The 14,988-nt window shown below is 41.6% G+C and overlaps 1 protein-coding gene and 1 long non-coding RNA gene across 10 annotated transcripts in view; one reads left to right on the plus strand and one right to left on the minus strand.

Moving 5' to 3' along the window:
* Positions 1-8,878, plus strand: part of LOC115173850 (uncharacterized) — a 16,681-nt gene extending 7,803 nt beyond the window's left edge. Inside the window, exons 3-8 of one of the 7 annotated variants that reach the window (XR_003871677.1) lie at positions 5,070-5,406; positions 5,686-5,779; positions 5,928-6,208; positions 6,368-6,561; positions 6,693-6,814; positions 7,852-8,878. This is a non-coding gene — a long non-coding RNA (uncharacterized LOC115173850). Of the gene's footprint in view, positions 1-5,069; positions 5,407-5,685; positions 6,209-6,367; positions 6,592-6,692; positions 6,815-7,851 lie in introns of all 7 variants that reach the window. The other 6 variants (XR_003871676.1, XR_003871678.1, XR_003871679.1 and 3 more) reach the window with 6 other exon arrangements.
* The window catches only part of LOC115173849 (methyltransferase-like protein 24), a 20,928-nt gene extending 5,963 nt beyond the window's left edge, over positions 1-14,965 (minus strand). Inside the window, exons 1-2 of one of the 3 annotated variants that reach the window (XM_029732295.1) lie at positions 14,205-14,960; positions 745-843 (exon numbers count right to left, since the gene is read on the minus strand). In XM_029732295.1, coding sequence (XP_029588155.1) covers positions 745-843; positions 14,205-14,468 — 363 coding nt within the window. In that variant the 5' untranslated portion in view covers positions 14,469-14,960. Of the gene's footprint in view, positions 1-744; positions 844-14,204 lie in introns of all 3 variants that reach the window. The other 2 variants (XM_029732297.1, XM_029732298.1) reach the window with 2 other exon arrangements.
* Between the last annotated feature and the right edge of the window lie 23 nt (positions 14,966-14,988).

The following is a 14,988-nucleotide window of genomic DNA, read 5'->3' on the forward strand; positions in this document are numbered from 1 at the left end:
TGGCCCTGGGTTCCTCCTAATGCAAGACAATGCTAGACCTCATATGGCTGGAGTGTGTCAGCAGTTCCTGCAAGAGGAAGGCATTGATGCTATGGACTAGCCCGCCCGTTCCCCAGACCTGAATCCAATTGAGCACATCTGGGACATCATGTCTCGCTCCATCCACCAACGCCACGTTGCAGCACAGACTGTCCAGGAGTTGGCGGATGCTTTAGTCCAGGTCCGGGAGGAAATCCCTCAGGAGACCATCCGCCACCTCATCAGGAGCATGCCCAGGCGTTGTAGGGAGGACATACAGGCACGTGGAGGCCACACACACTACTGAGCCTCATTTTGACTTGTTTTAAGGACATTACATCAAAGTTGGATCAGCCTGTAGTGTGGTTTTCCACTTTAATTTTGTGTGACTCCAAATCCAGACCTCCATGGGTTGATAAATTGGATTTCCGTTGATTATTTTTGTGTGATTTTGTTGTCAGCACATTCAACTATGTAAAGAAAAAAGTATTTAATAAGATTATTTCATTCATTCAGATCTAGGATGTGTTATTTTAGTGTTCCCTTTATTTTTTTGAGCAGTGTATAATGAAAAAGATTGTGGACAGGAGGGACCTGATCCTAGATCAGCATTCCTACTCTAAGACGCTTCATGACTACGGCCCCAGGTCTGTTCTATACAGTGCATTTCTATCTGAATTATTTATGATGTGTGGGCCAAGGTGTAAAGTGGGCATGGTTATGTACCTGTGGTGTGGTAATGTAGGCGATGACACGTTCCAGCTCTGCAGTGAAGGAGGGCTCACCTGATGCCCACTGCTGCAGCTCAAACCCTCTACCTCTCTCCTGTGGGTAGACACGTGTCAGCAGGGTAACACATGCACACCACTCGCAATCACAAACACACATAAGCTGTGTTCGAATACCCATACTAACATACTGTATACTACATACTTAATGAGTATATACTACATGCTATTAGTTCATTTTAGTATACTGTAAACGAACAGTATACTTTCAGTTGAGTGTACTAGCGCTTCGACCGGTCTACAGGAAGTTGATGCTGTTGCTATGCAACTTCTTGCTAGCTTGTTAGCATACCTAACAAATTACTAGCTAGACATCTTACGACTTCATAAAAAATGTCCATTGAGAACGCACAATGACTATACCGCTTACAGTGCATTCGGAAAGTATTCAGACCCCTTGACTTTTCCACATTTTGTTAAGTTACAGCCTTATTCTAAAATGTATTTAATTGTTTTTTTCCCTCATCAATCTACACACAATACCCCATAATGACAAAGCAAAAACTAGGTTTTAGAAATTTTAGCAAATGTATATAAAAAAAAAAACTGATCACATTTACATAAGTATTCATACTCTTTACTCAGTATTTTGAAGCACCTTTGGTAGCGATTACAGCTGCGAGTCTTCTTGGGTATGACTCTACAAGCTTGGCACACCTGTATTTGGGGACTTCCTCCCATCCCTCTCTGCAGATCCTCTCAAGTTCTGTCAGGTTGGATGGGAAGCATCGCTGCACAGCTATTTTCAGGTCTCTCCAGAGATGTGAGATCGGGTTCAAGTCCGGGCTTTGGCTGGGCCACTCAAGAACATTCAGAGACTTGTCCCGAAGCCACTCCTGCGTTGTCTTGGCTGTGTACATAGGGTTGTTGTCCTGTTGGAAGGTGAACCTTCACCCCAGTCTGAGGTCCTGATCACTCTGGAGCATGTTTTCATTAAGGATCTCTCTGTACTTTGCTTCATTCATCTTTCCCTTGATCCTGACTAGTCTCCCAGTTCCTGCCGCTGAAAAACATCCCACAGCATGATGCTGCCACCACCATGCTTCACCGTAGGGACGGTGCCAGGTTTCCTCCAGACGTGACGCTTGGCATTCAGGCAAAGAGTTCAATCTTGGTTTCATCAGACCAGAGAATCTTGTTTCTCATGGTCTGAGAGTCCTTTAGGTGCCTTTTGGCAAACTCAAAGCGGGCTGGTGTGCCTTTTACTGAGGAATGGCTACCGTCTGGCCACTTTACCATAAAACCCTGATTGGTGGAGTCCTGCAGAGATGGTTGTCCTTCTGGAAGGCTCTCCCATCCCCACAGAGGAACTCTGGAGCTTTGTCAGAATGACCATCGGATTCTTGGTCACCTCACTGACCAAGGCCCTTCTCCCCTGATTGCTCCATTTGCCCAGGTGGCCAGCTCTAGGAAGAATCTTGGTGGTTCCAAACTTCTTCCATTTAAGAATGATGGAGGTCACTGAGTTCTTGGGGACCTTCAATGCTCCCAACATTTTTGGGTACCCTTCCTTAGATCTGTGCCTCACAAAACAGACAATTCCTTATGGCTTGGTTTTTGCTCTGACATGCACTGTCAACAGTGTGACCTTATGTAGACTGGTGTGTGCGTTTCCAAATCATGTCCAATCAATTTAATTTACCATAGGTGGACTCCACTCAAGTTGTAGAAACATCTCAAGGATGATCAATGGAAACAAGATGCACCTGAGCTCAATTTCGAGTCTCATAGTAAAGGGTCTGAATACTTACAGTTGAACTCGGACGTTTACATACACTTAGGTTGGAGTCATTAAAACTTGTTTTTCAACCACTCCCCAAATTTCTTGTTAACAAACAATAGTTTTGGCAAGTCGGTTAGGACATCTACTTTGTGCATGACACAAGTCATTTTTGCAACAATTGTTTACAGACAGATTTTCACTTTTATAATTCACTGTATCACAATTCCAGTGGGTCAGAAGTTTATATACACTAAGTTGACTGTGCCTTTTAAACAGGTTGGAAAATTCCAGAAAATTGTCATGGCTTTAGAAGCTTCTGATAGGCTAATTGACATAATTTGAGTCAATTGGAGGTGTACCTGTGGATGTATTTCAAGGCCTACCTTCAAACTAAGTGCCTCTTTGCTTGACATCATGGGAAAATAAATCAGCCAAGACCTCAGAAAAAAAATTGTAGACCTCCACAAGTCTGGTTCATCCTTGGGAGCAATTTCCAAACGCCTGAAGGTACCACGTTCATCTTTACAAACAATAGTATGCAAGTATAAACACCATGGGACCACGCAGCCGTCATACCGCTCAGGAAGAAGACACATTCTGTCTCCTAGAGATGAACGGACTTTGGTGTGAAAAGTGCAAATCAATCCCAGAACAACAGCAAAGGACCTTAAGAAGCTGCTGGAGAAAACAGGTACAAAAGTATCTATATCCACAGTAAAACGAGTCCTATATCGACATAATTTGAAAGGCTGCTCAGCAAGGAAAAGCCAGACTACGGTTTGCAACTGCACATGGGGACAAAGATCGTACTTTTTGGAGAAATGTCCTCTGGTCTGATGAAACAAAAATAGAACTGTTTGGCCATAATGACCATTGTTATGTTTGGAGGAAAAAGGGGGAGGCTTGCAAGCTGAAGAACACTATCCCAACCGTGAAGCACGGGGGTGGCAGCATCATGTTGTGGGGGTGCTTTGCTGCAGGAGGGACTGGTGCACTTCACAAAATAGATGGAATCATGAGGCAGGAAAATGATGTGGATATATTGAAGCAACATCTCAAGACATCAGTCAGGAAGTTAAAGCTTGGTCGCAAATGGGTCTTCCAAATGGACAATGACCCCAAGCATACTTGCAAAATGGTTTAAGGACAACAAAGTCAAGGTATTGGAGTGGCCATCACAAAGCCCTGACCTCAATCCCATAGAAAATTTGTGGGCAGAACTGAAAAAGTGTGTGAGCAAGGAAGCCTACAAACCTGACTCAGTTACACCAGCTCTGTCAGGAGGAATGGGCCAAAATGCACCCAACTTATTGTGGGAAGCTTGTGGAAGGCTACCCGAAACATTTGACCCACGTTAAACAGTTTAAAGGCGATGCTACCAAATACTAATTGAGTGAATGTAAACTTCTGACCCACTGGGAATGTGATGAAAGAAATAAAAGCTGAAATAAATCATTCTCTCTACTATTATTCTGACATTTCACATTCTTAAAATAAAGTGGTGATCCTAATTGACCTAAGACAGGGAATTTTTACTAGGATTAAATGTCAGGAATTGTGAAAAACTGAGTTTAAATGTATATGGCAAAGGTGTATGTAAACTTCCGACTTCAACTGTATATATTGAGGACTAATCTAAGGTGAGTTGTTTATTTAGCCAAATTATAACTACATTTTCCACTTGTGCGTGATGCTTTTAAATATTGTGGCCATTGCATCGGCACCTAGCTAACTGCGTTTCGCACTCGCTCTGTAACCAGTTCATTTTGGCGGTCTTGTAAGACTGCTCCTAGAACATGACAACATAATATTAGTGACTAGCTGGAATTATGAGTGGATTTTACTGGACTAATTAGGCCGTGTCCATATTTTGGGACAGTGAATGTGAGTTGAATAGTCTGTCTGCTGTAGTTTGGGACCTGCTTCAAGTAATATCAGAAAAGTTGTGGTCATGATCCAATATGTTCAAAATATACTTTGAAATGATCATTACTTAAGTAAAGGAGTATTGGTGAAATGTTTGTAGTCATCGTGATATAATGTATAATGATTTGAAATACAAATGTAATGCTTTTCATCCATGCTGGCCTTATCTCCTAACTGCTTTCAGACCTAGTCATGCTGATCAGGGTGAAATTCAATGGTGAACAAAAATATGGCAAGATCACTAACCTGACACTTAAACCTTTTTGATTGGAAATAAATGTATTGTTTTCATACAAGTCAGTCTGATTACTCGTACCATTACAATTGCAATTCTAATTGTAGGTTGTTGTCTTAATGTTTGTCACAGCTTTCCTGAAATTTGAGGAAAGTTACTAGTTTATCAGAGGTAAAGCTGTATGATGGGTCTGGAACTGAAGTTAATGGGGATGGGTTTGAGGAGGTGGTGACACGGCTAGATCTTGGTGTTTTCAAGCTCACACTGAACAATGATGCTAAAGGTATGTGCTGGTTTTCAAGTCTTGGTTACTTGTGGCATCACTTTCAATATAACCATACATTTGACATGCCTGTATTGTTGTCTTTGTGTATTTCAGAATCTTCCCTGATGAGTCCTGTCTCTGCCAGTTCTATGATGGGTGGTTCAGACCATGAGTCGGATACAATCATTTTGAGCGAGGATGGAAGCCCCTCACGGAAGTGTCAAAGATCTGATGATGAAGCAAAAAATGTAAGTTTGTAATTCATTCTTCAATTAACTTGTCATAAAATGGATTTCACACTGCTGTTTTTTTTAGTTTTTTTTTACAGCTAATAGAGAGCATACTGAAGAAAAAGCCTGGTGGAGAGGTTGTCATCAAGGAATACTCCAAAACTAAAAGCTAGACGAAAGATGATCAACATTCTTGTTTCGGCAATGACAGAGACTCATGGGTAAGTTTAAAGGAAAGATTCATTATGAAAATTGTTGAGCATTACTTGCTCCCATATCTGCTGAATGTTAAAAATGACTTCTGTATCAGTATCTCAGTCACATAATTGGTTAGGCTACTGCTGACCATCCACTGCTATTGGTAGAAGACTTCTCTTGTATCAAACTCGATGGGCATGATACTGATTCAAAAATCACTCCTGATATTTAGCTGACTGGGGACCAGTGCTGCTTGTGAAGATTCTGATTGCCACCTAAACATAACATTATATTCTTGTCAGGACATCACCACCGTGCAGTGTGAGAGAAACGTTTGCACAAGGCATCGTCTCCTTGTTCCCATACCTGAAGGATCCCTACAGCGCAAATGGTTATGTAAGTATACATTACGACTGATAAAGGGCATCTGCGGTTAATTCGTCTGGTATGGTATCTGAGGAAATAGGACGTGGTTATTTGTTTTTTCTTTCAAGATTAGTAACCATGTTCATATTCTTAAGGAACATTTTTACGACCCTAATAGTGGAGAAGGGTACCTCTCATATAGAATCAAGGAATTTGGTTTCATCAGAAAAACGGCCCATTCAACTATACTTTGGAGGGCCAACTGAGTCCAGTCCATCCACTTTGGCTACCCTGAGTGAAGACCAGTGCCGAGAGGCCATTTCTCTTATAAAGCATTCTTCTGATGAAGAAACGGAAGATGAGATTGACCTTTGAGTACAGGAAGAAGATGACCCACGACCCGAGTAAATGCTCCACCATCCTAACCCAATTTCCACGCTTTCTGGATGTGAAGGGTTGGTAAGACTTTAAAAAAAAAAGTTTTAAGTTGTATAAATTGTGCTTAATCTCCAGATGCCAATTTAGGTTGGCCAGTAATAGTAGTTCAATTAATGTGTAGGCTGGTGATTTACTCAAACTCGTTTTGGAGGTTAAAGTGGAATGTTTTTGTCTTATTAGTTTCAGATTGAACAGGATTTTGTGCTGCTGTTTGGAGGGAACATCAGCCAAGTTTTTGGAGAGGTGGCCAACTATATTCAAGCAAAAGATCATCATGCTGTGCAAGGCCCTAAGCAAGGCCCTAAGCAAGGCCCTAAGCAAGGCCACTCAGTGAGCTGAACTTCAGGAGCTGATCCAGATGGCTGAATCTGCAGGTGATGAGGGAGCTGACACGAATGCTGATGGTTAGATGATCGTAATTTATCATTTATATTTCAAATAACTCTGAAATGTTCATGTCACTGATGATGGAATGTACCATTTTAATCAGGATCTCTTTGTTTAGGATGGGAAGGTGACGTTTCCTCCATCCTTCTCCATTTGATTCCTCCTTCATCACAAGGCCGCAAAAGACCAGGCAAGATGTCTGCATCCCAAGCTGAACAGCATCTTGTGATATTCCAAAAGGTTTGTATTGACATTCTTATTAATGGACAGTACTGCAGCCGTTATGATGTACTAATGATGTTGACATTCTTATTAATGGACAGTACTGCAGCCGTTATGATGTACTAATGATGTTGACATTCTTATTAATGGACAGTACTGCAGCCGTTATGATGTACTAATGATGGTGACATTCTTATTAATGGACAGTACTGCAGCCGTTATGATGTACTAATGATGTTGACATTCTTATTAATGGACAGTACTGCAGCCGTTATGATGTACTAATGATGTTGACATTCTTATTAATGGACAGTACTGCAGCCGTTATGATGTACTAATGATGTTGACATTCTTATTAATGGACAGTACTGCAGCCGTTATGATGTACTAATGATGGTGACATTCTTATTAATGGACAGTACTGCAGCCGTTATGATGTACTAATGATGTTGACATTCTTATTAATGGACAGTACTGCAGCCGTTATGATGTACTAATGATGTTGACATTCTTATTAATGGACAGTACTGCAGCCGTTATGATGTACTAATGATGGTGACATTCTTATTAATGGACAGTACTGCAGCCGTTATGATGTACTAATGATGTTGACATTCTTATTAATGGACAGTACTGCAGCCGTTATGATGTACTAATGATGGTGACATTCTTATTAATGGACAGTACTGCAGCCGTTATGATGTACTAATGATGTTGACATTCTTATTAATGGACAGTACTGCAGCCGTTATGATGTACTAATGATGTTGACATTCTTATTAATGGACAGTACCTCGGCCGTTATGATGTACTAATGATGGTGACATTCTTATTAATGGACAGTACTGCAGCCGTTATGATGTACTAATGATGGTGACATTCTTATTAATAGACAGTACTGCAGCCGTTATGATGTACTAATGATGGTGACATTCTTATTAATGGACAGTACTGCGGCCGTTATGATGTACTAATGATGGTGACATTCTTATTAATAGACAGTACTGCAGCCGTTATGATGTACTAATGATAGTGTTTGTTTTTATCGTCTTCAGGCAGGAACCAGTATCCAGGAGCACCATGATGCGATTGGCCAGAGCCGCCAACCATATCTTCTTGCAGTCGGGACCAGGAAGAGCAGCATCCATGCTTACTTCATCATCCTGGACAAGAGCGCCTTGCAAGTCAACGAGCGCTCTTGGTGCTTCGATGAGCTTTTCAAGACTCACTTTGTTTTTGGTACTGCTTACAATACAATGCTGAGCAACATGTCCACCTTCATAAGACAACTGTGTACATCATAGACATTGGGAAGGTTAAGGAGACTCCAAGGGTTTCTGAGCTCAGAGCTAGACTCCTGCACTAATGCTGATTAAGTGATGATATGTTTTGTTTGCCATGCTATGTCATGGAAGTACCAACTTGCTCGTGAGACATCTGAAGTACATGCATGGAATGTGCCCTGGTAGAACTCAGACTAAAATGTGGTCAAGCAGATTGTTGTCGTGTATTTGGTCCATTTTCAGACTTTAGGAAGCATTTGAACAAGGCACAATCCGGAGACTGCCAAATGCTAACGAATGCTAATACAGCCGTTGATGATCAGCCAAGTAATGCTGATTTTCCTTCAAATTCTAGTTGTAACCATGTACCAATATCTAACAAGAACACACTTGATATGTGTGCGTCTGCTATTGCACAACTGCAGGCTGCAGGTGTAGGTCAGAATGTAAATAGTTTTGTATCTTCCACGGCAGAAGAGGTTCAAGAGATACAGGGTCAAGCTAAAGCGACTGCTCTTACATGTATATCTTCAAAAGACACATCAATTGTCAGAAAAATACATTCTTTTCAGGATATTGAAAATCCTTTCACATTTGTTGAATTCAGTATCAAAACGACATGCTTATTTTATACAAAAATAAGGAACAGTTCAACCAGTTGAGAAAGTCCTCGGTGTTAGATTTGACAACTGAAGAAACAAAACTACTGGAACTTATGATCAAACCGTCATAACTGATACATTTTCTTATGTTCCAATTCTCCAGACGTTGCAGTCAATTCTGAAGAACCCAAACACAAGTGGCATGTTTAACTCGGAACAATTTTAAAGATGGAGTTTACTTTGATTTGAAAGATGGACTATACAGTCATGGCCAAAAGTTTTGAGAATGACACAAATATTAATTTCCACAAAGTTTGATGCTTGTGTCTTTAGATATTTTTGTCAGATGTTACACTGAAGTATAATTACAAGTATTTCATAACTGTCAAAGGCTTTTATTGACAATTAATTGAAGTTAATGCAAAGAGTCAATATTTGCGTCATTCTCAAAACTTTTGGCCACGACTGTACACAGAGAGGAGGAATCGTCCACCTGCACTCAAATTGGATGATGGGAGCAATGATTTGGGTCTAAATGCTGTTCAGTCTTGGTGTCTTCTCCGTAATTCGCCATTGATATTTGGTGATCTGGTACAGAAAGATGATAAATACTGGCAGCTGCTTCTGTTACTACTACACATTGTAAATATTGTGTTTTCTCCTATACTAACAGAGGGCATGACTATCTATCTGAAGCACTTCATTGCTGAACATCATAGGCTTTTCAAGTATTTGTTTCCTGATAGAAATCTGTTACTGAAACACCACTTCATGATACATTATCTCGTTGTACAGGGAATATTGGGTCCATTCTTCAGTCATGGTGTATGCGCTATGAGGCAAAACATTTCTTTAAAAAGCAACTGAAGTTTTAAGAATGTCACTATGACCTTAGCCAAGAAACACAAATTACATGGCATATAATTGGGAAACCTTCAGCCAGGATAGACTAGCTATAGGTCCAGGAAAGATGTCAAGGCTCAATGACCTGAAAGAAAGCCATGAGATTGCTGCCAAGTTGAATGTCTCAGGGCACACAAATGTTTAGTCAGTTAAATGGGTAAAGCACCATGGTACAGAATATCATCTTGATTTGGTCATATGTGGTGAAGTAGTCATTGAAATGCCAGTATTTTACAAAATGAAGGCTATTGTTCTGAAAGAGGAAAATGTTTTTTAGGTTGGGTCAGCTCTTGAAACCTTATGTTTTGATGATCATTTGCATGCATTTAAAGTTTTGAAGCAAAGTCCACCATGCAAGGTATTTCATGTAAATAACATCATGTACCACAAACCTATTGATTTGCTCATGTCATATGGAGCAAGGGATTCTTTTGACTAGATTCTACTCTCACTTGATAACAGTTTAAGCCAGGGCTGGGACTTATGGTTTGGTCATAATAAACATATTTGAATGTTGAAACAGCTTTGATTGAGTTTATTGTGAAATTCCAAGTGCTTTTACAAAATCGAATTTCCATTTACATGGGGGAAGAGTAAACACATTAACACTGAATAGAGTAAACACATTTTCTCTAGGAGTCACCCTAGATCAACACTAGTGAGTGTCACCAACACTCAGTGTTGATTACCTCTTAGTGTTACATTTGATCAACATCGGCCAGTGTAGTGTTAACTTTTTGCACTCTTTTTGCACTCCACTAGAAATGTAACACTTGGATCAGTGTACTTTTTACTCTGTGTATAGTGGGACCATATGTACTCGCTGACAGTGTTAAATTTAACACTTTCAAATGTACTGTGTAGAATGAAATGAAGGGAAAAGGTGAGGAGTGCATAGATGTGAGAAGAAATACGTGGATGCTATAAATGTCAGTTCTGTTAACGTGTAACCAGGGGTTTATTCATTCTGTGAAATGTTTCTTAAACTGAAGTAAACTAAAAACGGGGACAAACATACCTGAATTTGTCCAATACAAACTCTCGTACTAATGATTACACCCTAGATCAGCTAGATGCAGGCGAGGCTGTGTCACTGTCACAACATTTTCTCTCGACCTGTGTGCACCTACGTTGTAATCTTTCATTCATAGTTTGTAGCAACCTCATGTTAGGGAACATTTGAGTATCATGTAGTAGTCTAAACCTATCAATGTTACATTGAGCTGGGTGAATGGAATATGGATGACAGTCATCTAAGAAGGCTGTAATAGAAATAAGGCCATGCTCATAAAACAAACATTGCCCTCCATCTTAAAACGGCACAGACCGCCACTGACATACCGGTACATACAAGCAGTGGTGACCCGTCATTCAGGGCAGGTGGGGCAGAGCACCCTCTTGTTTTGAGCTCTACCTGTTTAGCTGAAGAAAAAAAAGTTTTGCCTGTTTTTTTGGCATTAATACATGTCACATGAGTTTGCAAACAATGTAAAAATAAAAAAATTAATGTAGTTACTCAAGAAAGCAATGTGGCTTTATTAAGGCAGCTCCAAAATGCAGGTGTTTCAGCCTAGCTCAGTGCTTTCTGTAGTGGTGGGGCAGCCAGCAGAAAATACAGAGCTTAGGGGTTGGTAATGTTCTCTAGTTGCACCATGATTGGCTCAGTGTTCTGTCACTCATGTAGACCCTACGTCACTGCAAATTCCACAGGGAGAGCTCAAATTCCAGCCCCTTGGGTGCTGCCATAGTTGCATTAGAAGTGCCCATCCAAGAAGGCTCAAGGTCATTGGCCACAGATAAAATGTCAAATCACATATCAACCGTAGCTTTGGTTGGACTGATCATGTCAACATCATACTTTCAAAATCTTAGCTAGCAAACTAGACAAGCAGTCATCATGAATCAAGTCGACAATCTACTGGCAAATCCTTTTCAATCCTTGTCATATGAAGAGAAATTCTAGATAAAATGTATAGGTGCTAATCGGCCATAAACATTACACAACAAGATGGAAATCGCAAATTCAACAATGAGTGGTTTGGAAGGAATCAGTGGCTAACTGCAAGCATTACAAAGCAATCACTAGCCTGATATTCAGTGGAGTGGGTGGGTGTGTGTGGTCCAAGTCTGGGTTTTAGGGTGTCTTTTCCAAGCTTAAAAGAATAAACATTCATATGCAACACCACGGGCCAGAAAAGGTTGAACACACAGGCCATGCTGTCAATCCAGCATGACTTCTGCTGCGTTCAAAACAACTGGAAACTCGGAAATCTCAGACTTTAGTGAGTTCAAAACAACTGGGAACTCTGAAAAAATCTTAGCTCCGACTGGGAAAATACGTTTTGAACGGTCATCCAACTCAGAATTGCAAGTCGGGAACTCTGGCCTCTTTCTAGAGCTCCGAACTGAAGATCACTAACATCATGATTCGATTGTTTTTTCCGAGTTCCGAGTTGTCTTGAAAGCACCATAAATCCAGAGAATGCCAGACTTTGATGACAAATTTTGCACAAAAGAAGGACCGCCGCACCACCTTCCTGTTCAAGTGAACACAGAACAACAAGGTGAGTCCAAACATGTCTTGTATGTTGCTGCTTAAACGATGTTATATTCCAGGGAGCTATGTATACTGTAGCTAAGAAAGTAATACTAAGTGTATGTTGTGTAGCAAGTTGTTAGTAGCCCATGTGCCTCACCCTAATAATTTGGTCCCTTTTCCCCTCATAACTTAGCCTACTGTTACATTTACATTTTAGTCATTTAGCAGACGCTCTTATCCAGAGCGACTTACAGTAGTGAATGCATACATTTTTTTATCCATATTGGTCCCCCGTGGGAATCGAACCCACAACCCTGGCGTTGCAAACACCATGCTCTACCAACTGAGCAACACGGGACTTGTTCTGACTTGGTGGTGCACATGTAGCCCATAGCCTGTTTTAGAGAAATGTAATTAAAATATTGTAAGAGCTTTCATTGTCTGCTTATATGCCCCCTTTATTTATCTTTCGGTTCTGACTTGGTGTACAGGGAGAATACTGTAAGAAAGGCCCATGTTATGAATTCTGTTGCTGTACATTTTAAAAGTCCTGAACAAATAGTTATATTGACTACGTCTGTCCTAGCTCGCTCATTAATGTCTTAATCGAAATTATGGATTGCCTCTTATCCGCTTAACGTCCGCTTATGCCATAGTTTGTACATCTCCATAGAATCCACATTTTTTTAAGCAAGTCAGCCATATCAGCTATGTTTTTTTTAAAGGCAGTAAATGAGGCTGAATGAACTGTTTCACAGCCAGACGAGGCTCCACTGATAGCCAGGTGTAGCGGTGGCATGGTGTTGGGACTGATGTTGAGACTCTGCTGTTGGGACAGTTTTATGTAGGCCCTAACAGTTTGTGGGCACTGTTTGTCACTGTTATTGTGCAATTAATGTATTGTGTTGTGTAGTGGCTTTCCTGGTATGCATCTAAAAAAATTGGGGGGGACTTTGCCCCACCAAGATTTACATAATAACATCGCTGCATACAAGCAACGGCTGTAATGATATGCGGTTCGTAAGGCTACCGTAGCTAACAAATTGTCAGCCAACATAACGTGTAACGTAACTTATTTGAAAACGCATTACTTTATTACATTGCTCAACATTTTCTTAACATTTTGTCATAATTAGTTAAAGCTGTGAATTTGTATCCACTCTCGTCGGACTCCTGCTGCATATTTTCCGCCATTTTTTTATCTAAAAATGTTGTGAAGCCACGCCCATTTTCTGAAGAATTTCATTATGGGCCCAGAAAGCACAGAAATATTGTCCACCGCTTGTATACTTCATATTTTGGCGAATGTAGTACAACATCCGGGAACTTCTGCCATACTAACTATCCATACTGTGACCAATATGCATACTACATAATCAATTTATGTCACAAATAGTACGGTCAGTATGAACATTCAAACACACGTCAGCTCAGTATTTGTAAATTAATAAAATGTAAATGAAACACACACATACTCCATAGGTGTCAGTGGGAGTGGAGATCAAAGAGCGGAGAAGAAGAAATCATGTAGAGGAATGTGTGTGCCCGAGCGAGCGAGCGAGTGTGCGTTGGCCCCTCAGGTATGAGAGATGTACAGACAGGTCAAGGGCTCTGACTCCAGCCCTGCTAGTGACATGCATGCCTGAGGCATACTAACACACACACACACACACATATACACACACAAGCACACAGCCCACCCCACCCTTGGAGACCACTGTGGTCACCATGGCAACCCAGGAAGGAGGAGGGAGAGGAGACTATGATGACTCACCAGACTGACTAGGAGCTAGCCTTAGGAGGGGAGAGAGAATTAGAGAGCCAAAGCGAAACATCCTAAATGAGAGAGGGGGAGATGATGATGGGGGATTGACAGGAAAGGAGGAGAGGGGGGTGAGTGGAGAGATGGGGGATGTATTATTGAAATACCAACAAAAATGAGCAGCTGAAACCTGCTCCTCCCTGACCACTGATCACTAGAGCTGCAGGACAGCTGCCACTGTCACTGATCGGGGGTCAGTCTGCCCTATCTTGTCCTCGTCCCAACTGTGTGTGTTTGCGCGCTCGTAGTTTGCTCTCACCCGGTCGCCAATGGGCATCTCGTTTTCATCTTCGTACCCGCGGTTCGCTCCCGTCTCATCCCGTAAAAAATCCAATGATCCCGTTTGGCGCGCGCTCCTTCTCTCCGGTTCTATGCTGATCACCGTGAAGGCGACCCCGTCTTTAAAGGCCCCGGGGCTACCTGCGTGGTCTGCTCGCGGCAACCGGAGCCCGACCAGGAGCTGTAGCGCGAGTAGAAACATCGGGATAATTAACAGCAGCACGCGACCGCCACCGGCTGACATGCCTCCTCCGGGAAACCGGTGAGCATCTCGTGCCTTTGTTCTCCTTCCCAACTGGACCGGCCTGGTGCCTCGTGGGAGTCAACTGACCAAATGGCTGCTGCGGAACTGTGGGGAGTTAAAAACAGTAGCGTGAAACAGTCGGTTGCCTTTCAAGAACTCCGCTTCCCTTTGTTCTGCCCACTTTCAACTGGAGGCTACAGACCCGTTCTCCTGCTCTGGGACCAGCTGGAGGGCAGGGTGGTGACGCACAGCTCCAGGGTCAGTGGCCGATTGGTTGATATCGAGCCTATTACGGTATTTTTAGAAGTCTGTTTCTCACAGAAAAACAGACCAAACTCCAAACAGGACCTTTATTAGCCCATGGGCGTTCTCATCAACAAGCTGAGTGAAGTCTCATGGGAATTACGGAATAGAATGGTAACGGAATTACACTGAGCCTCACTTAAAAATGGATACCAAACAAACACCATTGATTTCGAAGTTTAAAAAAACCATACAACTCTATGCATAAAGACTACTT

Source organism: Salmo trutta, chromosome 34 (genome assembly GCF_901001165.1).
Source record: "Salmo trutta chromosome 34, fSalTru1.1, whole genome shotgun sequence".
In the NCBI taxonomy this organism is placed as follows: Eukaryota; Metazoa; Chordata; class Actinopteri; order Salmoniformes; family Salmonidae; genus Salmo; species Salmo trutta.